The 25,954-nt window shown below is 45.2% G+C and overlaps 1 protein-coding gene across 5 annotated transcripts in view; it reads right to left on the bottom strand.

Moving 5' to 3' along the window:
• SLC25A48 (solute carrier family 25 member 48) overlaps window positions 1-25,954 on the bottom strand; it is a 301,383-nt gene that overhangs the window by 46,331 nt on the left and 229,098 nt on the right. For 4 of the 5 annotated variants that reach the window (XR_012242905.1, XM_073620825.1, XM_073620828.1 and 1 more), the window contains exon 5: window positions 7,812-8,069. Coding sequence is in view for 4 of the 5 variants with exons in the window: in XM_073620825.1 (XP_073476926.1) it covers window positions 7,812-8,069 (258 nt within the window). In the remaining variant the exon portion in view is untranslated. The remainder of the gene's footprint in view (window positions 1-7,811; window positions 8,070-25,954) is intronic. The other variant, XM_073620827.1, reaches the window with a different exon arrangement.

Raw genomic sequence — 25,954 nt, 5'->3', positions numbered from 1 at the left:
TCATTGAGAGATGAATGCCTAAATAATGGGTATTACTTTGAACAGACCCTCCTTATTTACACTATTGGCAGCCCACTGGACAGGTAAGAAGTGTCATAATACAAAGATATAAATACACATCGTACACATTTGAGGACATTTGGACATTCTGCTATTACCTATCAAGATAATAATAGGATCCAAAAAATTTAAACTGTACCATTTGAAAGTATACAGGCAGGCCCTTGCACTACATGCTTTGGGGAAATTATCCATACATCTGAGCACAAAAGAGATGGGTATAGTGGGTTTGGCAAAGTCAGCAGATAGATGATTGAGGATAGAGAATTGGGATCAGCTGACTTAGCAGTTGGGAGAGGGAGGGTTACTAAAAATTATTTGGAGACACCACAAAACAAAAACCTCTGGCACTCTGCCTGAATTTAAATCAAAAATAAAATTTCCAAACATTTTAGGGGGTGTTTGGGGTAAAGCACTACTATGGAGCTGATAAAATACATTGTTAAGTGACTACATGAGGTGAATATAGGGCAGGAGACACCATGCTGGGGAGGTTAGTGAAGGGCAAATATGTATGAAGGACCTAAAATAATAATTACATAAAAATCCAGCATGCGTGAGAACAAAGGGGACATTCACAGCATATTACAATCATGGTAATTAGGGAATGAGGAAAGAAATACAATATATTAGCAAACATTCAATACAATAAAATGTGATATAAAGGATAAAAATCTTACCTTCATATACTCCTTCTGCAGGACCTGGATGATGGCAGAACAGGTCTCTGGGATAATGATCCCCTGGGGGGAGATGCCTGTCGAGAACTTCAAGTCCTGCAGGCTTCTCCCTGTGGCCAAATACCGCAGGGTAGCGACCAACCTCTGCTCCGGAGTGATGGCTTGCCTCATGCAGGTATCCTGCCTGCTCATATAGGGGGTCAGCGAAGCCAACAAACGGTGAAACACGTGGTCCGTCATCCTGAGAAAGTTCCTGAAATCATCAGGATTATTCTCACGGATCTCACGGAGCAAAGGCATATGAGAGAACTGGTCACGCTGAAGCAATCAATTCTTGGTCCATGAACTCCTCCCCACCCTGTTCATGGACTGGACTTGTGTCAAGGTCAGGACCCCAACACCAAGCCCCCGCACAGGAGTACGCATACGAAACATGGCTAGAAAACGGTCGGCTGCTCAGAACGAAGTAACAGAACGCACTGAAGAACAGCAAGGCCTGTGAAGAGCGACCTGAAAAACAGTAACGAACGAACAAGAATACAATGACTACTTAAAGTCACGCGGAACTTGCTGCACGCACTGAAGAGCAGATACAAACCCACAAGCACAAACTGAACGGCAGAAAACGATCTGAAAGCCAAGAGTCTGAAAAAGCGCGAATCGTCTCTCACCAAACTTTTACTAACACGAGATTAGCAAAAGGAGCCCAAAGGGTGCCGCGCTTGGTTCTGAACCGGCCTTTTCTAGTCTCGTCGTACGTGGTGTACGTGACCGCGTGGTTGGCGAACGGAAATTCCGACAACTTTGTGCGACCGTGTGTAGACAAAAAAAGTTTGAGCCAACATCCGTTGGAAAAAATCCTAGGATTTTGTTGTCGGAACGTCCGAACAAAGTCCGACCGTGTGTACGCCCTATTAGAGGTTATACACCATAAATGACAAGTTTTGAATACTGATTGTATGAGGTCAGTGCCACACTGCCACTTTTGTAACTTTAAAAATATGACTCTTCTTAGTGTTTTTGTAGGTAGGAATGGGTTTGAATCAATGAAAGTTTTTGCATTGCAAAAAATTCAAGCGTGATTTCATAGCTTGGTTGCTAAGAAACTGCCTTTTTTTACAGTGTTTGGAGCCAGTTACAGAATCACCAGCTTTGACTCAGACATCACAATGGATGCACAAATAGAATCAGTAGTCAGCGGATCCCACTACCTTCTTCGCCTATTGCGTAGACTCATTCCCTTCATCCCGGAAGGAGATACAGCAGCAGTAGTTGGAACAATCATCAATTCCCGACTCGATGACGCAAATTCCCTCTACCTAGGACTTCCCAAATACCAAATTTTACATCTACAAATCATCCAGAACACAGCAGCCAGACCGGTAACTGGAAAAAAAAACCTGGGACTCAATCACCCTGAGGGTCCTGAGGACCCTCCATTGGCTAGCCGTGAAGGACCAGGTTACATTTAAGACCCTCTGCCCCACTCACAAATGTACTCAAGGAAAAGCCCCGCAATACCTCTGCGACAAAATAAAGCACTACACTCCAGGTCGCCCCCTCCGGCCAATTAACCAGAACCTCCTCCACATCCCCAAGACCCGTTATAAATTAAAAGGCGAATGAAGGTTCGCAGTCCAAGGACCATGGCTATGGAACGCTCTAACCGCGGACATCCACTCGGAAGAAAACCATCTGGCCTTCAGGAATAAGCTCAAGATCCATCTCTTCTGAAGAGCCAGATGGACACTGGCGGCAAAAGCACCTTGAGGCGATTTAGTTCACATATGTAGCGCTATATAAGTCATTCATTCAGTAGTTTCTCATATTTTCCAGTGTAACTGCCCATGACCATGACAAATCGTTAACCAGTTCCTGCCTGAAGGATGTTGTATGTCATCCTCCGATTTAAGTGGTTATACTGGGATTATGTCTGCAGTATCAAAATTTTCAGGCGGCAATTCTCTTTTTTGTAGACATGATTGGAGCAGCTATACAGCTGCTTAATCACTTCTACAGGAGGCGGAAGGGGTCCCCCCTGCTGCCACCTTTCCCAGGCTCTTCCATCCCATTGCGGAGCCTGGGACAGATTCGACCGCTGGCATTTAGCGCATTAACAGAGAGAGGAACTTGCGTGAGATCAGAAAGTGGAAGCAACAAGGATTGTGTCACTTCTGGTTTCGGTTGGTTGTAAATAAACCATTACTAGCTTTTGAAAGCATCTGATCAAACTATTCTTTTTTATAATCAGATGCTTTTGAGGCCAAAAGAGAGATCCGAGGTCTAATTACCCCAGATTTCTCCATAAAGGGGACCTGTCATGGCCCATGCTATCTGAAAGCAATAGTTGATTAAAAAAATGAAAGGTACAGTATTAAAAAATAAATTAAAATAAAATAAATAATAAATACAAAAAATGTAAAAGCAGTAGTAAACCACCAAAAAAAAAAATGTCCCTTGCAAAATAATAGCATAATGTGCATTGCATACTATTACATTATGAAAGAATTACCTTAGAATGAAGCCCTACAGAGGGCGAGCTGTGACCGCTAATAGGGCTTGCATCTTCACCTGGTCTTCCTTCCGGGTTTGCGGGCTTTGGCATCTGGCAGTTTGACTGGTCGAGCCATGATGACGTCACTGTGCATGCATGTGGGAGTCATGGCTGAGGCACAGCTCTCTTAATGGACGGCTTGTCGTCCATTGAGAGTGCAGTGCTCATGCGCCGGTGACGTCACCGGCTGCTAATATAGTAATATCTCCTAAATGGTGCACATTTTGGAGATACTTACTGTACCAACAGGTAAGCCTTATTTTAGGGTACAAGTAAACAAGGTAGGCTTTACAACCACTTTAAAGTGCCATCTCTCCCTTGCTCAGGCACAAATGCAAACACGCACATAAGCCCCGCAGGCATATATAAACGGTGATTGCACCACACATATGAGGTATCGCCACAAACATCAGAGTGAGTGCAATAATTCTAGCACCAGACCTCTTGTGTAACTATAAACTGGTAACATGTAAAATCTTTTAAAGCGTTGCCTATGGATAGTTTAATGTACTGTAGTTTGTCGCCATTCCACCGGCAGGTGTAATTTTAATACATGACATGTTTGATATCTATTTATTCAGCATTACATCATATTTTTTTATTTGCCCAAAATTGGGTAGTATATTGTGTTTGTGTTCACTAAAATTCATTAAATTTTATTTTTCCAAAAAGTTTGCATTTGAAAAACCACTGTGCAAATACTGTGTGACATAAAAGATTGCAATAGCCACCATGTTATTCTCTAGGGTCTCTGCTTAAAAAAAAAAAAAAAAAAAAAGAATAATACACCAAAAGGATCAGGCGCCACTTGCGGTATACAGACCTAGGAAAATCCTTGTAACAGCAAACTGTCCGTAGCTGCTAGAGATAACCCTTGTGGGGAAGAAGCCATAAAAGACACATTCTCTGTAAAGCGCTTAGGACATAGGCTGTGCTTACCAAGAAACTGTGATTTTCTGAGACTTGAGAAGGAGCAAACGAGCAAAACGTGTTGTCATGACACTGACAGATACACTGGGTTGCGTTCCACCCTCTAACCACCCACAGCGGCCTTCTCTTCGGCAGGGTCCATCTTCCAGTGTGGCTCTGTGACGTCATCTCCGGCTGCCCTACCCAGATGCTGTGTCCCCACTTAATGCAATATTGTGGTTTCTTCTGACCAACCTCACTATCGGTGCCACGGGTGGCGGCTGCCACAGTAGATGAGGGCCATCTACATTTTTTAGTCCATCAGTGGGTGCTGACAGACGGCATCCCTTGCAGTGCACTCTACAACAGCCGAGGATTTATCCCCCAACATCTCCACTGTAGGCAAGTAGGCTGACACAGCCACTGGATTGTGCTTGGGGCTTTTTGTAGATTGGCATATGGTTACCTATTGAACCGCCCAGTTATAATTTGATTGTTCTTATCATACTAATCATTTTTCTAGTCAATTGTGTTTTGTTTTTTTTTCTATGTGACCAATTAGGTCAAAATAAACTGGTCAATATTTTTTATCCCTCTATGTGAAATAGTAATAGACATTGCTTAATCAGAAAAATCACAATTTCATGTCCTAGGCGCCTTACAAAGCAAAAAAAATGCATATTTTTACATGTATGAGAGAAATATCAGATCTGACTTGGTAGGCAAGTGGTTAATTTGAAGCAGTATAAGTAAACATTGTAGGCAGTAAAGGTAGTAGTGTCACATGGCTCTACCCATCCTGAGTAATAACTGTAACAGCTCGAGCGATGTTATAGATAAAAATTACCTTATGACAATTTAAAATGCTAAAAAAAGTTAGCTATTTCACCTCAATAAATGTGATATTTAATGTAAATGTATTACATGTGGAGCCTTTTTTTTTTTTTTTTAGTTTATCTGATTTGACACACATTAGTTATAGTTATTACCGAAGACACTAAACCATGCACAATTTTGTCTGATTTTGATGTTAACCACAGACATGATGTGGTTAAGCAATTGCAATAGGAAAGTTGTTAGCACTCTATTCCAGCATACATCACTGCTTGTGATATGTAAACTTTTATATACATATATTTTTTTTATTCAACGAATATTTGTTTTTTAAGACCAAAAAAAATTAGTCAACTCTATGCACGAGAAGCACATCTACATTTGCCTAAAACATTCTGCTACAGCCAAAAAACATGAGTACACATTAACAATACAGTTGTTAAAGCAGAGGTATGCTTCTGTTAATGTAGGCTTTGCTTTCTTGAGTCAGAGAGAATGGCTAGGGGGCTCAGTTGCTTTATTTGTGATATCTTTAGCTGTAAAGAAATATTGGAAACATCTTCACAAGTCTCAGTTGTAGTGGGTGGTGACGATTTTAGTCATAGGGTTTTTTTTTTGCTTCTTATACCAAATAAAAGGTGCACAAACACATTTTTTTGATTAAGCAAGAAGCAAAAACATATACTGTAGTAATCCAAAACACCCAACATCTTTCATTGTTCGGAATGGTAAACTTATAAAAACTTTAGCTGGTTGCTATAAGTTGTTGTTATTGCCAAATTTGTATAGCTGGAACCTATATGCAAAACATTTTTGGCACCCAAAGCAACACTCATCAGGTGGGATTACCTTATTACACAGATAATTTTCTGATTTCACTGCTTCTAACTTAGCTTAAAATATAATGAATTGGTAAATAAGCTCATAGTAAATGCCTATATTCCTACTTATCATGATAAAAATTTTTACACAATAATTATACAGGGTGAAGCTGCCCCTTTGTATCTCTGCCTCCTGGAGGCACAAGCCTAGTATTCTGATTTTTTCCCTGATTCCTCTACTTTGGCCACCAACTTGGAATTTCATTTTAACTTTCTAATTTTGACAAAAGTGACATAAGAGTAGAAAATGGTTTGGGAGATTTCCTTCAAGTCTTGTATATGAGACAAAATGGGAAACAAAAAGAAATCTTTAGGAAAAAAAGGGACAAAGCCCTCTTACAAAAGCAAAAACACTACTGAGAGCCCTGCTCTGACACCCTGGGCTTGGGTGCATGGGTAAAGGGTGAAGATACTGGGCCAAACCTTATCCATGTTGTGTATCAGAGACCATTATTTATTATTTACAATAATTCTGATAATGAAGAATCACCAGCTGCATGTGAAAAACGACAACATCAGATATAAACAGTCTAAAAATGGCCATGGTTAAACCATGAAACATACAGAGGCATCGACTATAAGTCTAAAAATCTATCAAGTCCAATGCTGACCAGAGGTGGGAGCTCTGTAAAAAAAAAAAATAAACAGATTCAGTGCAAAGACGCATAGTGCAGCACGTCGGTCTATGATGTTGTCCAGGCTTGTGGGTATCTCACTGACAGCGAGTGAAATCCTCCCTTGAATGGTTCAGCACCTCCAGCTACAACAGTTTGATCTCCTCTGCAGCCTGGCGAGGCTTTCTTGGGATCAACTGGACATACATACACATTCATTTACTGTACTGAGTCTTTTCATTGGATCTCTCAGTTTTCATTTTTAGAAACATCTCTGTTGGAGTTTTGATAATTTTCTGTCCCATGACGATAGTCACCAGTACAAAAATAGAGAGCGTGAATCTACCTTGTGAGTCTCCTGCAAGGAGAACAGTGAGCAGCACAGTAGTGACATCACCAAACACTACTCTAAATCTGGTTGAATTAACAACCAGATGCACCAGTGCCATCTCACACTGCAGATATACAGCCATGAGACTCAAGACACAGGAGTGCCAAAGCACCCTCATATACCAGGAAATGTACTGCTATTTTTCAGTAGGAATTCAAGGCAAAAAAAAGTAAATTTTCAGGTTACTGCTTAGGCACATTTAACATTTATAGGTTTTTATTTTCCGTAATGAAGCAAATCTTCACTTTTTAAATTCAGATTCCCTTTAAAGAGCAATTGTAGGCAAGTCAGTGAACATTAAATCGTTGATATGAATCAATGAAAAGACGTGAGTCATTGCTATGCACCAAAAACTGAAGTGGTGCTAAAATCACCTAATTTATTCTAATCTGAGTTCTCTGTAATCCTTTTCTGCCAGAATTCAGAGAGCAATTTACACAGTCATTGGGAGTATACATACTGAATTTGTGATTTGTAATTTACTGTTTCTTTGTATTCTGTAGCATTAACCACTGTAAAACCTCAACAAAAAGTAATGGAGGGTGGGGCAATATTGAATTACTGTCTTTAACTGGATTTATTTTTAAGTTTTTTTAAAAAAAAGATCACCCTTGATTTGCCCCTTTCCCCCCCTTTACTGCATTTATTTATGAGACAATTTTTTAACATGTAGATGGGCAAAAATAGCTTGCTATTAGGTGCATTCAGCTTGTGTGTGAGATGCTTCTGAGTTCCTGCTGAGCTGCTCATGACTTTACATTGCCTTTGCCTTCCTATTGACTGATAAAAAGCAGTTGTGATAAAAAAAACTGCTGGGGTGCATAGGTTCGTATACAATAATGCAGCTGAATTATGCCTATGGTTATAAAGAATACAGAAAATGCGTACCTGCAATCCCACCTGCTAGCCACACTGAGAAAGCACTTGGGGTGCTGTGATGATCTAAGGTCAGCCACTCACAGATATATGTGTAGGGGATAAAGTATACACAGTAACCTGGAACATCTCTTAGAATCATTGCTCCAGCTCCACGATACATTCCAGTGAAGCCATCTTTCTTCAGTATGCAGTACACACAATGTATTGGTCCTCTGTAGGTTGCTTGATAATAAAGGAGTGATGTCTTCCGGTTAAGTGACAGGCCTACTTAAAGACATAAGAAAATAAATAGGTAAGTGGTCATTTTGATGCAGTTGGTATATTTTAGTAAATGGAACATAAGTACATAGAGTACAAGTAAACCTTTCAAATTTTACAGCGTTTAAAAATATAACAGAATTGCTTAAGCTCAGGGACCACAAGCCATCCTTGTTCCAAAATTCCTATATGTGTACTTTGGAAACCACATCAATCTCAGGCTAACACCTACTAAAAGCCTCAACCTTCTAGACTTGGAGATCTCTCCCTGGCCCTTCCACCATCACTAACCAATAAGAGCACCTCAAAAGCCAATAATGCAGATCTTACTGGCTTGTGGACATAGAGAGCATAGAGAGCATAGAGAGCAGCAGCCTGGAGTTTCAAGCCAGAAATGTTAATATATGTTGCAATAAAATGCAGGGACCTTTATAAAAAAAAAGTTAGAATAAATACTTAACTAACCCTACTCTTCCACATTGCAGGCCATAATGTCAATACCTATCTGGTGAGATTTTTTTAGATTGATGGGAACCCCAAATAACAAGAGTTCAGCCCTGGACAAGAGTAGCTTCATCTAAGATTTAGGATTCTCATTGTTCTCGCCAGAATGATCATGCCATAACCCAGGTGCTGCAGGTGGAAGTGTATATTAGGTCAAAAATTTACCTGTTCTAAAAAAAAATTACAGATCCTGTAGATTTTTACAATTCCAATATAATGATCATTCTTTCTACTGGATGTTTTATGTATTTGATATTTTGCAGCAAGGGAATGAAAACTAAACGGCTTACGTGGCAGAGCCCTAAACTCTAATGTTATTGGAGTTTCCAGAAAACGTAAGATGTTTGTGTATTTTAAAATTGTAGACTGATCCTTCAGTAGCAAATTTTATTAATTTCTTCCCATCAGCCATCTCTATATACTGTATACTGTATGTTCTCCTAGTGCTGGAGGTACATTTGTATACCTTTATTGTTACAGTTGCCATATCCTCCAGAGATTGCTGTGATCTCCAGAAGGAGCTACTGCTTTTTTTACTGGTAACACTCTGAGTAATCCTGATTAAATGCTGATCTTTTTTCTCTTGTACTGAGTGAAGCATTGCTTTTACTCTTGCCACCCATGCAAGCCATATGTGTGGTGGTAAAAGCCGGATTGGCTGCCGGATTGGCTGCCGGATTGGCTGCTAATCATGTGACAACTATGACAGCCAGTCAAAGTGGTCTTGTGATTGGGTGATCTTTCCAGCTGTATTACAGATTCTATGAGTGGCGGAGCTGGGTGGAAAGGGCAGGCATAGTCAGGCACTCTTGATGTGTGCCTGTCACTTCTCCCTTTGTTCTATTAACCCCTGCTGCACTGGAAGATTACTGTAGTGGGGGTGAGGGGAGGGGGGCATTAATGAAGGAGGAATTTACCTAACAGAAGAGACATCAGCACAAGGGATACATCCAACTGATTATAAGTGTGGCAGGACCCCAAAAAGGGGCCCACTGAATTCATAGTGACTTATGTTCTCTCTACTTGTAAAGAGGCCGCCAGCCCACAAAATCACAGTCCAAAGCACACTGACACAAGTAAGCAGCCTAGGGGAATGTCTTTTTATCATTTATTGCTCAAGCTTAAACAGTAGGAGACAGTGCAGGGTATGAAAGACACCGAACTGCGTAATTCAATAAGAGGACTCTCTCCCTCCTCTGTGCTACACGCCTCAGAGATATATTTTCTGCTAAATTTCAGTACACAGTTCCTCACAGGAGACTAAGGACTAAGGGAAGGCGAGAAGTAGGGGTCCCAAAAAGAACAACTACTCGGCTCAGGTATCTTAATAGTATTCAGTTACCAGGATCTTGCAGAACATTCATTATTCACACGGCCAGGGATCAGCTGTGCCCATTCAGATTCCTCCATATGCCATAAGCTAGTGAGGCTTTGCAGACTGGATCAGTCAGGTGAAATCTCAGGGTGATGCAGACAACTTTAGGGGTAGGCCCCCCCAGCTCTGCCACAGCTGAGACCTCGACGAGCAGCCACTTGTGTCAGCTGTATCTCCTATGAGGGAGGGAGTTAGACAACGTTTCCCCCTGGCTGGTGGAATCTCTTCAACAGGAAGACCCTGCCATCCTGGAGTTCACACTATTTATCAGCCTCTCCAGCCACCTAGTGGGCCACCCTCCCCCGGGGATTTGCTATAGCTCAATAAATATTCCGGCAACCTATTTGACTCTACCTACCACCTACCCTATGTTCTGGAAATATCCAGAAAGCAGGAGGGGCTAATCAAATCTGCAGCCTGGGAACGCCAGAACAGCCCAAAGCAATTGAGTAGGGATGAACCGAACACCCCCCGGTTCGGTTCGCACCAGAACCTGCGAACGGACCGAAAATTTGCACGAACGTTAGAATCCCATTGACGTCTATGGGACTCGAACGTTCAAAATCAAAAGTGCTCATTTTAAAGTTTAATGTGCAGGGTATTGTCCTAAAAAGGGTTTGGGGACCCGGGTCCTGCCCCAGGGGACATGTATCAATGCAAAAAAAACTTTTAAAAATGGCCGTTTTTTCGGGAGCAGTGATTTTAATGATGCTTAAAGTTAAAAAAAAAAGTGAAATATTCCTTTAAATATCATACCTGGGGTGTCTATAGTATGCCTGTAAAGTGACGCGTGTTTCCCGTGCTTAGAACAGTCCCTGCACAAAATGTCATTTTTAAAGGAAAAAAGTCATTTAAAACTGCTTGCGGCTTTAATGTAATGTCAGGTCCTGGCAATATGGATGAAAATCAGTGAGACAAACAGCATGGGTAACCCCCAGTCCATTACCAGGCCCTTTGGGTCTTGTATGGATATTAAGGGGAGCCCCGCACTTAAATAAAAAAAAAGAAAGGCGTGGGGCCACCAGGCCCTATATACTCTGAACAGCAGTATACAGGCGGTGCAAACAAGACAGGGACTGTAGGTTTGTTGTTAAGTAGAATCTGTTTGTAATTTTGAACTGGTACATTTTTAACGTGTTTAGCTCCAGCCAATAATCTATTTTAAGCTTTTTGGAAAACATAGGGAAGGGTTATCACCCCTGTGACATTTGTTTTGCTGTCTGTGCTCCTCTTCAGAAGATTTCACCTCATTTTTTGTCCCAATGACAAATGTTTTTTGAAAATTTGTTTTTTTTTGTGAAACAAGGATTGGTGATAAAGCATCAGTGGAAAGGAGAAACGTTTTTCCCATATTAGCTCTTACAGGAGAGAATTTCCCTTCCTAGGGGTAGATTTCATCTCACTTCCTGTTGTCTCCTTCCGTTTGCAAGTAGGAGTCCTTTGTAAGTTGGATGTTTGAAAGTAGGGGCCTGCCCTATATACTCAGCAGAAATTTGGGCCTTAGGTGTTGTTGTGGCCACAACACTGTAAGCCCTCACAGGACCCTGCTGTGAAATATTAGATCAAGAATTGTAATCACATGCCCCTGTTGAACAGGGGCAGAAAAATTGGGTCTTTGGTGGTGGTGCTAGTGCCACAACACGGTAAGTCCTCACTCGCTCTTGGTGGGCGCAGAAACGGGCCCTGCTGTGAAATATTAGATCAAGAATTGTAATTACACGCCCTTGTTAAACAGGGGCTGAAAAATTGGGCCTTAGGCACTGGTGCTGGTGCCACAACACTGCAACCCCTCACAGATACTCTAGTTGGAACGCAGAAACGAGCCCTGCTGCAAAGTATTGCATCAAAAATTGTAATTACACACCCCTGTTAAACAGGGGCTGAAAAATTGGGCCTTAGGCACTGGTGGTGGCGCCCAGAACCAAAAATGTTCTTACAAGCTATCAGCGTGATCATTGAGGAGGAAGAGGATAATTACTCAGGATAGTCACTCAGCATCAGCATAGGCAGTCTTTGAAGGGATCTGCGATTTCAAAAAAAATTATTCGGTTACATCAGCATCAGGTGCTTGGTAGCTGGTGGTGATCCAAGACTGATTCATTTTTATGAAGGTCAGTCGATCGACCGAGTCGGTGGACAGACGCACCCTGTGATCGATTACAAAGCCTCCAGCAGCACTGAACGCTGGATGCAGGACAGGCCAGTAGCTCAATTGCATACTGTGCAAGCTCTGGCCAGTGATCCATCCTCAAGACCCAGTAGCCCAGAGGATTTTCGGTGGGAAAGGTGTCCAAGTCAGATCTTGCCCCTAGGTATTCCTGCACCATGTAAAACAGACGCTGGCGATGGTTGCTGGAACCGATCATACCTTGGGGCTGCGGACCAAAAAATTGTCTGAACGCATCGGTCAGATGGCCACCTTCTCAACCGCTCCTTCTTTGACTGACCGAAGCCTCAGCAACACATTGTCCAGAAACAGGAGTTTGTAACCTCCCAGTCTCTGGGAACGCGTTGCACAGACCTTTCTGCAAGGCCTCCCGAAGATGTTTCATCCTCTGCTCCCTCTGCGATGGCAAGATAAGGTCCGCAACCTTACCCTTGTAACGTGGATCAAGGAGGGTTGCCAACCAGTATTGGTCCTTCTCCTTGATACCACGAATACAAGGATCCTTACGCAGGCTTTGCAGGATCAGGGAGGCCATGCAGCGTAGGTTTGCTGAGGCATTTGGTCCGGAGTCCTCTGGGTCACTAAGGACGACATGGTCCGCAGCCACCTCCTCCCAGCCACGTACAAGTCCATGTGTTTCTTGGGATTGATCCCTTAAAGACTGCTGCTGATGCTGAGTGCCAGGCTCCACCTCCATACTGACACAATCCTCCTCCTCCTCCTCTTCCTGTGTAATCGGCGGGCACGCAGGAACACTGTCTGGATAAAGGGGGCCTTGAGAGCTAAGGAAGTCCTCCTCTTCCTGCCTCTGTTCTGCCTCAAGTGCCCTGTCCATTATTCCACGCAGCGTGTGCTCCAACAGGTGGACAAGGGGGACAGTGTCACTGATGCATGCACTGTCACTGCTCACCATCCTTGTGGCCTCCTCAAATGGTGACAGGACAGTGCATGCATCCCTGATCATGGCCCACTGGTGTGGGTCAGACACCCCTGTTCTGGTGCCATAGTCGCACATGTACTCATTGATGGCCCTCTGCTGCGTGTGCAGCCGCTGCAGCATGGCCAACGTTGAGTTCCACCTGGTGGGCATGTCACAGATTAGGCGGTTCTTGGGCAGGTTAAACTCCTTTTGGAGGTCTGCCAGCCGAACACTGGCATTATATGACCGGCGGAAATGCACACAGACTTTCCTGGCCTGCCTCAGGACATCCTGTAAGCCCGGGTACCTGCCCAAGAACCGCTGCACCACCAAGTTAAGGACGTGAGCCAAACAGGGCACATGGGTCATTTGTCCCTGTCGGAGGGCAGAGAGGAGGTTGGTGCCATTGTCGCAAACCACCATTCCTGCCTTAAGTTGGCATGGCGTCAACCACCTCTGAACCTGCCCCTGCAGAGCTGACAGAACCTCTGCCCCAGTGTGGCTCCTGTCCCCCAAGCACACCAGCTCAAGCACCGCATGGCATCTTTTGGCCTGCATACTTGTGTAGCCCCTTGAACGGCTACGGAGCACCGCTGGTTCCGAGGACAAAGCACAGGAAGAGGCCATGGAGGAAGAAGAAGAGGGGGTGGAGGAGAGAGGTGTGTCACAATCATTAGTAGTGGCATTTTGGAGGCGTGGTGGCGAAACAACCTCCAACACTACTGCACCTTGTCCTGCATCCTTCCCAGCTGCCAGCAGAGTCACCCAATGCGCGGTGAAACTTAGGTAACGTCCCTGTCCATGCCTACTGGACCATGAGTCAGCGGTAATATGCACCTTACCACTGACCGCCCTGTCCAGCAAGGCCAAGACATTGCCTTCCACATGCCGGTAGAGAGCCGGAATCGCCTTCCATGAGAAAAAGTGGCATTTGGGTACCTGCCACTGAGGAACCGCACATTCCACAAACTCACGGAAGGGGGCAGAGTCTACCAACTCAAAAGGCAGCAGTTGAAGTGCTAGCAATTTTGCCAAGCTAGCATTCAACCGCTGGGCATGTGGATGGCTGGGAGCGAACTTCTTTCGGCGGTGCAGCAGCTGGGGCAGGGAAATTTGCCTGGTACAATCTGACGTCGGTGTACCGAAAGCAGATTGCCCACAAGTACTTGGCTGTGACACACTTAATTCTACACCTTCATTCCTCTCAGTGCAGGTCTCAGAGAGGACTGAAGGTATAGTGGAGTTGGAGATCTCAGCTGATGAGGAGCAAGGAGAGGTCCTCTTTGTTCTTTGGTGTGGGTCTTTTAGATACGCTTGCCAACGAACTGCATGGCAGGTCAACATATGTCTGGTCAAGCATGTGGTGCCCAAGCGGGAGATGTTTTGGCCACGTGAGATACGCTTGAGACATATGTTGCAAATAGCGGCGGTGCGATCTGAAGCACTCATCTCAAAAAAGGCCCACACCAAAGAACTTTTTGGAAAAACGCGCAGAGACTGCAGTGCCCTGCACATGCGGAGCTTTGGGGTGTGATACAGTCAGTGTGCTGCCCTTAGGCTGGCCCCTGGAGGGCATCCTGCCTCGTTGGTGATGTGCCGCCTCCTCCTCCTCTCTCCTATCAGGTACCCACGTTGAGTCAGTGACCTCATCATCCCCTCCCTCCTCATCACTGGAGCAAACCTGGTAGTATGCTGCAGCAGGGGGAGCATGACTGCCAGATTGCTGTCCTTTTTGGGCGTCCCCTCTGTCCGTGCTCACGTTACTGCCTTCATCTAGCTCAGTATCATCATCAGAGCCTTCCAAATGCTGGGCATCCTCCTGGAGCATGTACCCAACACTGTGGTCAAACAGTTCGAGGGACTCCTCAGGAGAACATGGTGGGGCTAGGGAAGGAGTCACTGATGAAATTGAGCCGAGGGAAGAGGCCACTGCTTTGCCAGACAAAGTACCCTGAGCATGGGTGAGAGAGGATGAGGAGGATGAGGACGGCTTGGTCATCCACTCGACCAAGTCTTCCGCATGTTGCGGCTCAACACGGCCAGCTGACGAAAAAAGGCCAAGCGTGTCTCACGGCCACGTGCTGATGAGGATGCACCGTCTCCATGACCAGCACTGTTGCCTCTAGACACAGAGCCTGCTTGCCCTCTTTTATTGGCTTGTGACTGTCTGCCTCTCCTTGTTGGCCTTCCAGACATACTAATGGCCTGTAGCTGCACTAAGCTGGGATATATATATATACTGATACTGCAGCTAGAAAAATCAACTGCCTGCCTGTAGTATGAGAACACCACCAACCTTCTACAGGTAGGTGAACACTGTGCAGAGCTCGCCAAAAAATAACTTGTAGCTTATTTAGCTGCCTGCGGTAGTGATAGGATCAGGAAAACACCACCAACCTTCTACAGGTAGCTTTAGGTGAACACTGTGCAGAGCTCGCACTACACTAACTTGTAGCTTATTTAGCTGCCTGCGGTAGTGATAGGATCAGGAAAACACCACCAACCTTCTACAGGTAGCTTTAGCTGAACACTGTGCAGAGCTTGCAAAAAAATAACTTGTAGGTTTAGCTGAACACTGTGAGGAGGACGCACTACACTAACTTGTAGCTTTAGCTGAACACTGTGCAGAGGTCGCACTACACTAACTTGTAGTTTTAGCTGAGCACTGTGCAGAGGTCGCACTACACTAACTTGTAGTTTTAGCTGAACACTGTGAGCAGGACGTACTATACTAACTTGTAGCTTTAGCTGAACACTGTGCAGAGGTCTCACTACACTAACTTGTGGTTTTAGCTGAACACTGTGCAGAGGTCACACTACACTAACTTGTAGTTTTAGCTGAACACTGTGAGCAGGACGCACTACACTAACATGTAGCTTTAGCTGAACACTGTGCAGAGGTCGCACTACACTAACTTGTAGTTTTAGCTGAACACTGTGAGCAGGACGCACTATACTAACTTGTAGCTTTAGCTGAACACTGTGCAGAGGTCTCACTACACTAACTTGTGGTTTTAGCTGAACACTGTGCAGAGGTCACACTACACTAACTTGTAGTTTTAGCTGAACACTGTGAGCAGGACGCACTACACTAACTTGTAGCTTTAGCTGAACACTGTGCAGAGGTCTCACTACACTAAATTGTAGTTTTAACTGAACACTGTGAGCAGGACGCACTACACTAACTTGTAGCTTTAGCTGAACACTGTGCAGAGGTCTCACTACACTAACTTGTAGTTTTAGCTGAACACTGTGAGGAGGACGCACTACACTAACTTGTAGCTTTAGCTGAACACTGTGCAGAGGTCTCACTACACTAACTTGTAGTTTTAGCTGAACACTGTGAGTAGGACGCACTACACTAACTTGTAGCTTTAGCTGAACACTGTGAGCAGGACGTACTATACTAACTTGTAGCTTTAGCTGAACACTGTGCAGAGGTCTCACTACACTAACTTGTGGTTTTAGCTGAACACTGTGCAGAGGTCACACTACACTAACTTGTAGTTTTAGCTGAACACTGTGAGCAGGACGCACTACACTAACTTGTAGCTTTAGCTGAACACTGTGCAGAGGTCGCACTACACTAACTTGTAGTTTTAGCTGAACACTGTGAGCAGGACGCACTATACTAACTTGTAGCTTTAGCTGAACACTGTGCAGAGGTCTCACTACACTAACTTGTGGTTTTAGCTGAACACTGTGCAGAGGTCACACTACACTAACTTGTAGCTTTAGCTGAACACTGTGCAGAGGTCTCAGTACACTAACTTGTGGTTTTAGCTGAACACTGTGCAGAGGTCACACTACACTAACTTGTAGTTTTAGCTGAACACTGTGAGCAGGACGCACTACACTAACTTGTAGCTTTAGCTGAACACTGTGCAGAGGTCTTACTACACTAACTTGTAGTTTTAACTGAACACTGTGAGCAGGACGCACTACACTAACTTGTAGCTTTAGCTGAACACTGTGCAGAGGTCTCACTACACTAACTTGTAGTTTTAGCTGAACACTGTGAGGAGGACGCACTACACTAACTTGTAGCTTTAGCTGAACACTGTGCAGAGGTCTCACTACACTAACTTGTAGTTTTAGCTGAACACTGTGAGCAGGACGCACTACACTAACTTGTAGCTTTAGCTGAACACTGTGCAGAGGTCTCACTACACTAACTTGTAGCTTTAGCTAAACACTGTGCAGAGGTCTCACTACACTAACTTGTAGTTTTAGCTGAACACTGTGCAGAGGTCGCACTACACTAACTTGTAGTTTTAGCTGAACACTGTGAGCAGGACGCACTACACTAACTTGTAGCTTTAGCTGAACACTGTGCAGAGGTCGCACTAAACTAACTTGTAGCTTTAGCTGAACACTGTGAGGAGGACGCACTACCCTAACTTGTAGCTTTAGCTGAACACTGTGCACTACACTAACTTGTAGTTTTAGCTGAACACTGTGCAGAGGTCACACTAAACTAACTTTTAGCTTTAACTGAACACTGTGAAGAGGACGCACTACACTAACTGTAAATAGTCTAGCTGCCTGACTGTGGTACTAATAGGATCAAAAGAACACCAGAAATTTTCTTCAGGTAGCTGTAAATACTGTACTAATACTATATATATATATATATATATATATATATATATATATATATATATATATATATATATATATATGCAACATCTGGGATGCATATATATACACAATACACTATAAGTGCAGCTAACTCACTGACTGTCCTGCCTAATCTGAAATGACACTGTCTCTCTCTCTCTATCTAAGCACGCCGGAACACACTACACAGGGCCGCCGTGCAGGTGGCCTTATATAGTGTGGGGCGTGTTCTAAACCCCTGAGCCATAATTGGCCAAAGCCACACTGGCTTTGGCCAATTACAGCTCTCTCTACCAACGGCGCTGTGATTGGCCAAGCATGCGGCTCATAGTGCATGCTTGGCTAATCATCAGCCAGCAATGCACTGCGATGCCACAGTGAATTATGGGCCGTGATGCGCCACACAAATTTGGCGCGAACAGCCCATATCGTCCGCAATTCGGCGAACGACCGAACAGGCAATGTCCGAGTCGAACATGGGTTCGACTCGAACGCAAAGCTCATCCCTACAATTGAGGGCCAATTCCCTAAATACAGTGAGACCAAAAGAGAAACTAAATGTATCTACCACCTAGCAGCCTACTTAGGAGGGTGCTACATCAGTAATGTCCCTTGTGCGGATTTATTTAAATAAATGGACTGCACTTAGACTTTAACAGGCTGTGGGCAATGAGGCACCTGTGCCTTCTGCCCACATATAAATGTCAGGATCTCATGCATTGAGGCTAAAAGCAGAGTGTGCATGATGCCTAAATATTGTTATTTTTTCTTTATTATAACAGGATGATTGTCTCGCTTGTTATGTGATGGTGAGTCCTCTGCTGGTAGAATGTGTTTCTTACAATTAGAATACTAGCATGAGCTTATTCAATACATTGTACAAATACACAGCAACAAGATTAAAAATCAATTAACTTCAAAACACCGAAACAGATGCGCAAATTAATACACTTCATTCTCCTTGGTGCCAAGCTGACCATTGCCAAAGCTTGGAAACATCCCAAGGTGTTCTTCAAGGCTGCGACCAATAAAATATCCTGGATCATGTCCCAAGAGAAACTCACAAGCATTCTCCACAACACCAAAACACAGTTTGAAGCTACCTGGGAACCATGGGCTCGTTATATGGGCATTCCTGATTTCTACTTTTTTCCTCAACCTGATGTGATTTCTAGATTTTTGCACATCATGACACATTTATTTATGCATTCCCCCTTTTTTGTTCCCAGATCTCTTTTGGCAGTCATTTTGGCACAGTACTATATTATGATTCATTTCAAGACCAAGTCACCCAGTTTCTGTGTGTGTGGGGGGCATTTTTGCACGCGCTCTGCCGGTGCATGGCTCTCCCACCTCAGCTCCCGGCAAGGACCACTACCTTGGCCTTGGCTCCACCATTGCCACATCTCTGTGTACTGACTTCATATAAGTACTCAGGGGGGACTCATTTACCTTTCCCTGCTACAATCAGTCGCATATAGCATATAGATTAATTTTTATTTCACTACACTTTACAGATACTTTTGAGCATCCTGCCCCTGATAAGTGGTTTACACGAAACGCGTCGGACATGTTTATGCAGATACATGCTCATACTCTACCATCAACTTAGAACATGTTCCTTCAATCAATTATGGTTTTTACGTTTTCTCACCATTTTTATTTTCACCGTTCAGTGCTGTTTTTTCATGTGTATATATATATATATATATATATATATATATATATATATATATATATGTATTCATTGTATGTACCTACTTATCAGCTACAACCACTATGTGGCGTCCCGTTGACTTATTTGATGTACTCTCGATGCCCTTTTGTATGCGCACATACACATGTGTGTATAAACAATTTTGGAATGACATTTATTAAAATGTTCTTTTCTCTTATGTGGTTTATGTTTGTGATATGTTTGATACATTTTTATGACAAATAAATACATATTGTATTAAATCCACCTCCACGCTGTCCATGGACCTCATTTTAAAGTCCCAAAACTCCCAATCTTTTTTTTTTCAGTAGGTATATAGATCGATATCTCTAGTTTGTGGAGGAAGAATCATTATGTGGATCATTAGCCTGTGTAGATTCACGAAAGTGTATCCAACATACCCAGGTTTTCCTGTATGATGTCGGGTTGTCTCTGGCTTGGTATATGAGATTTTCCATTTCTGCAGTTCTATCCACCTGGTTGAGCCATTCAGTAATAGTGGGGGGGGGGCGCTTCTCCAGTGGACCGGGATGCATTGATTGGCCACGTTATCAAGGTGTGGAGCGAGGGATTTTTTTATAGGATGACATAGGGAGGGAGGTGTGGTGAAGTAAAAATTGTGCGGGTGTGAAGTCGAGGGTGTATGTCGTAATTTGTGTGATTAGTTTATGGATGTCTATCCAAAATGGATTGATGATTGGGCAATCCCACCAAACGTGTAATAGTGTACCTCGTGCTGAGTTACATCTCCAGCATATCGGGGGAGACTAGGATGAAATTTGTGGCTCTTGTCTGGTGTCCTATACCATCTTGAAAATATCTTGTATCTGTTTTCTTGAGTAGAAACATTGATGGAACCTTTGTGGATATGGCTATATATGCGCTCCCACTCTTCCCCCGTCAAGTCTATATGTAGGTCAGACTCCCATTGTCTGACAAGTTTGTCATCTTTAATGATGTGGGTCGAGAAAAGGTGTCTGTGGGGAGTTTCGCTAATGCAAAGGAGTTCAAAAGGGGGGCAATCTCTATGCCAAAACGTTTTGCGTTTGGGGTTGTGGAAAAAGTGCCGAAGTTGGAGAGATTTAAAGAAAGGAATGTTGTAATCGGGGAACTTAGAGGACATAGCTTGGTGCGAAAGAAGTTCAGTATTCAGGAAGAATTGTTGAGCTCTCAGGTAGATTCTTGTGACGGATCCTATCCCACACTCCGCTGACTGCTTCCGTCAGTAATACTGCTTCCTCCAGTCTGATCATCAGAGAGATATATTATTATAGCTGCATTGAATACAAGTCTAGCCGAAAATAGCTTGTAGAATCTTGAATGCTTTATTGGACAGAACACAGCCTTTTTATACACATTTAACACAAGGTGTTAGATAACGAGGTAGGGCTGACTCATGGACACCCCCCCCCTCCCCTCTAGCAAAAACTTAAAAGACAATTATATAATTAACATGTTAATTACCACAACACTTAAGGCAGCCCTGGTGACCAGACAGTTCGTCTCCGCATGTCAATGTGATCAACTCTTTCAAGAATCATGTATTGTTCAGAATTAACAACCAAGAATAGTCTTTGGGCAAGTCCCAGAAAATAGTCTCTCAAAAATGTAACAAAAAAAAGATTAATATAGCAATACCAAATAACAGGGTGAATGTGGACAGAAAAAGGTCCTTGCAGCCAGTGTCCGTGACAGGGCCCCCCCCCGTCCCATAGTCCGGCAGACCCAACTAGATCCACCACGGGTCAGCTTGGGGCTGTCCGGGAGAGTTTTATAGTTCAGTTTGCCGGGAAAGTCCATCAGCGTTCCCATCCTGCTTTCCTGGCCGATACTGTATGGTAAAATGGTAAGGCTGCAGTGCCAAGCTCCATCGTAACAAACGTCCATTATCCCCGGAGACCCAATTAAGCCAGATTAATGGATTGTGGTCGGTGAGCACCATAAAAGATCGTCCGTAGAGATAAGGTTGGAATTTCTTGAGAGCCCACACCAGCGCCAAACACTCCTTCTCCACGGCTGCATAACCGACTTCCCTGGGTAGCAGCTTCCGACTGATGTAGGTCACTGGGTGCTCACCACCATCAGGTCCTACTTGGCTCAGTACTGCCCCCAGCCCAAATGTAGGGGCATCTGTGTGGACACAAAAACGTTTGGTTGGGTCAGGGGCAGCTAGAACAGGAGCTGAAGTTAGTGCATTCTTTAATCGTTGGAAGGCAGCTTCACACTCGGGGGACCACAGTACCTGTCGGGGAAAGTGCTTCTTAGTCAGGTCTGTCAGGGGCTTAGCGATGGAACTATATTGTGGGACAAATTTCCTATAGTACCCAGCTGTGCCGAGGGACTCCAGGACCTGGGTTTTAGTACGGGGGGTCGGCCACTTGGCAACTGCCTCAATCTTAGCGGGCTCGGGTCGTTGTTGTCCACTGCCTACTCGATGTCCAAGGTACTGTACCTCGGACATCCCTATGCTGCATTTCTCTGGCTTAAGGGTTAGTCCTGCAGCTTTGATGCGGTCTAACATGACACCCAGGTGAACCAGATGGTCCTCCCAGGTATCACTGTAGATCCCAATGTCGTCCAGATATGCACAAGCATAGTCCTGGAGGCCATCAAGGAGTTGGTCTACCATCCTCTGGAAAGTTGCCGGTGCATTCTTCATCCCAAATGACATTACTTTAGACTGGTATAAGCCAAATGGGGTAATGAACGCTGATTTCTGAATAGATTTCGCATCCAGAGGAATTTGCCAGTACCCTTTGCATAGGTCAAGGGTTGTCAGGAATTTTCCCCGAGCAATGCGACCTAACAGATCTTCGACCCGGGGCATAGGGTAAGCATCAGTGGTGGTGCACTCATTTAATCTGTGGTAGTCTACACAGAAGCGAGTTGTGCCATCCCGCTTCGGTATAAGGACCACCGGGGAAGCCCAGGGGCTGCTGGATGGCTCAATGACTCCCAGCTCAAGCATCTCCTTAATCTCATGACGCATCCCCTCTCTCTGCGTCAGGTATCCGGTAAGCCGCCTGTCTTAGTGGCTGTTGTCCCGGCGTCTCCACACGGTGCACTGCCATAGTAGTGTACCCAGGGACTGTGGAGAACATTTCCCTTCTCTGACTAAGGACCTGTCTAGCTTGTTCTCTCTGCGTCGGCCCTAGCTGGTCGTCAAGCTTTATCGTCTCTATCCCTGCAGTAATTCTATTTAGCTCCGGGAGCACCAGCAGGGGAAGATTCTCAGAATCTTCCACAGCTGGAGCACATATAGCGGCTACCTCTCCTGATCTTTCCCAGTATGCTTTCAACATGTTCACATGAAAGGTCCGTCGGACTCTTTCATCCGAACATTTAGCCACTAGGTATGTTGTGTCACAGAGCTTTGCCACAACCCGGTAAGGTCCCTGCCAAGTGGCCTGTAACTTGTCCTGCGTGGTTGGCCTGAGGGCAAGAACCTTCTGCCCAACCTCCAGAGTGCGGTTCCGAGCAGTACGATCGTACCATCGTTTCTGCCGCCTTTGGGCAGACCGAAGGTTCTCCTTCAGTCTGTCCCTAAACTCAAGAACGTATGCTATGATAGAGGACCCTTGGGGATCAATTCCCCCTTCCCAGTGGGCTCTGACTAGATCTAGGGGCCCCCTCACCCGCCTCCCATACAGTAGCTCAAACGGGGAGAACCCAGTAGATTCCTGCGGCACCTCCCGATAAGCAAAGAGAAGGTGTGGCAGATATCTCTCCCAATCCCTGTGAGAGGTTGCAAATGTCCTAAGCAGCTGTTTTAGTGTTCCACTGAACCTCTCACACAGTCCGTTGGTCTGGGGGTGAAAGGGAGAACTCTGTAGGGGCTTTATCCCACAGAGCCTCCATAACTGCTGAGCTCACTCAGCAGTGAACTGGGTCCCCTGGTCAGAGATGATTTCCCGAGGGAAACCCACCCTGGCAAAGATCCAGAGCAAAGCATCAGCCACAGTTTCTGCATGGATATTTGCCAGGGGAATGGCCTCCGGGTACCGGGTGGCATAATCCACCACAGTAAGTATATATCTCTTCCCAGAGGGACTAGGTTGGGGCAATGGTCCAACCAGGTCTATGGCAACGCGGCTAAAGGGTTCATCAATGATTGGTAAAGGGCGAAAGGGAGCTTTCAGCGGGCCCCCATGCTTACCCACCCGCTGGCATGTGTCACAGATCCGGCAATACTGTCGGACATCCCCTGTAATCCCTGGCCAAAAAAATGACTGAGTCAGACGGTGGAGGGTCCGGGACATCCCCAGGTGTCCAGCTAAGGGTATGTCAAGCCCAATGCGCAGCAGGTCATGCCGATATTTCTGTGGCACAACCAGCTGCCGCTTGGGTGGATGGGACGCTGTCTTTCCCTCAGTAACCCAAGAGTAATCCCTTGACCCACTCTATCCGCTCCCTCTCCAACCCCCCAGGGTCCAATCCTGCTCTTTCCCTATAGCTAACTAGGGAAGGGTCGCTAAGAGTTGCCTGAGCAAAGTCTTGGGGAGAAGCCCAAGTCGGGGTAGGAATAGCTGGGGTAGTACAGTCTAGGTCAGGGGTGACAGGTCTTACCTGGGTCCCATCCTCGAGGGAGTGCACCTCCACCCGGGCTTGCTGGCGGGTGGTAACAGGGTAGGCTTCTGGGGATACATCCAGGGAGAAGGCTGAATTTAAATGTCCCAAATCGTTGCCCAACAAATCCTCTGCAAGTAAGTTCTGCATTATTCCCACTTCCACTTCCCCCGAACCCCAATCAAGGTGAACCCTGGCAGTGGGGACCCGCATAACATTTCCCCCGGCCACCCGCACAGCCACAGACCGTCCCGTCTGCTTTGCCGGGTTTATCATTCGGGACTCTATCAGGGTAATAGTAGCTCTCGTGTCCCGCAGTCCCTGGGCAGCCCCACCATTAATCCACACGGCTTGTCGATGGTGCAAACGATTATCTGTAGTGGTAGCTTGCACAGGGTCTGCCTCATGTAGAATTCCAATATTCTCCTCACTTGGGTAAGTCACATTATCTCTCTCCAGACAGTGTGCAGCAGCCCGGGCAGGTCCAAGGGGCCTGTTGTTCCGCGCGTCCTGGGAAACATTCTGCGGACAATACCTCCTAACATGCCCTGCTTGGTTGCATCTGTAGCAGAGGTCCCCTTTTCCTCGTGAAGATGGTAGCTGAGTGGGGCCGGGGATCGACGGCTGGTGTGGAGGGGCAACACTCCGTGGAATGTTGGGGACAGGCCATGCTGGGGTCTTAGGCTCTGGTTGTACAGTCTGCCTTGAATCCACGTATTGGTCAGCTATGGTGGCAGCTTCATCTACTGTGACTGGCTGCCGATCCTTTACCCAGTCTCTAACTTCATGTGGGGTATGATCGTAGAATTGTTCCAGGAGGATTAGCTGGAGCGCATCTGCCATGGTAACAGCTTGACACCCGGTCATCCAACTCTCCGCTGCTCGGGTCATTTGATGAGCCCATTCTGTGTAAGGCTCTCTCTCCTTTCGGCGGAGGTTGCGAAACCTCAAACGGTGTGCTTCTGGAGTAATGCCAAAGCGAGCCAATAGTCTTTCTTTTACCCGGTCATAGTCCTGGCTGATCTCATCAGGGACATTATTGTACGCCTCTGCAGCCCTTCCTGTGAGCCAGCTGACCAGGAGCGTGACCCAATCTGCTTTATTGACACCTTGGAGACCGCATTGCCGCTCAAAAATTTGCAGGTAAACATCCATCTCATCTTCACCATCTTGAAACATGCAGAAGGCGGCATAGGGTAGCTTTTTGCGGGCTGCTGGAGCTTCCCGGTTCAACATAACTGACGCTCCTTGGTCCCGCTGGAGTTCAGCCATTCGCAGCTGGGACACCTCTCGTAACACTTGACTGATAACCTCCTGCGGGGGGGGGTGAGTACCATACAAGGCCAGTCGCCACTGGACATCACACTGGAACTCTGTCGCCTCTGAGGTATCTGCTGGTGGGTTGCTGGCCTGGTCAATCTCCATTAGTTTCGTGATGAGAGTTGCTTTGGATTTGTTGCTGGAGACTTTTCCATGGGCTTCCAAGAGATCCTTCAACGTGCTGCACTTGAGTCTGGCGTAGTGATGTTCCATCTGCTGTTAGGAGCAGGGGGTCCCGGTGGTGATTTGGGTGTGCCTAGGCAAGAGGAAGCATCCCAGAGCTTGCCACCAATTGTGACGGATCCTATCCCACACTCCGCTGACTGCTTCCGTCAGTAATACTGCTTCCTCCAGTCTGACCATCAGAGAGATATATTATTATAGCTGCATTGAATACAAGTCTAGCCGAAAATAGCTTGTAGAATCTTGAATGCTTTATTGGACAGAACACAGCCTTTTTATACACATTTAACACAAGGGGTTAGATAACGAGGTAGGGCTGACTCATGGATACTCCCCCCCTCCCCTCTAGCAAAAACTTAAAAGACAATTATATAATTAACATGTTAATTAACACAACACTTAAGGCAGCCCTGGTGACCAGACAGTTCATTTCCGCATGTCAATGTGATCAGCTCTTTCAAGAATCATGTATTGTTCAGAATTAACAACCAAGAATAGTCTTTGAGCAAGTCCCAGAAAATAG

The sequence above is a fragment of the Aquarana catesbeiana genome, linkage group LG03 (assembly GCF_042186555.1).
Source record: "Aquarana catesbeiana isolate 2022-GZ linkage group LG03, ASM4218655v1, whole genome shotgun sequence".
NCBI lineage: Eukaryota > Metazoa > Chordata > Amphibia > Anura > Ranidae > Aquarana > Aquarana catesbeiana.
The sequence above is the reverse complement of the archived record's forward strand: the minus strand, read 5'-3'. Positions and strand labels throughout refer to the sequence as shown.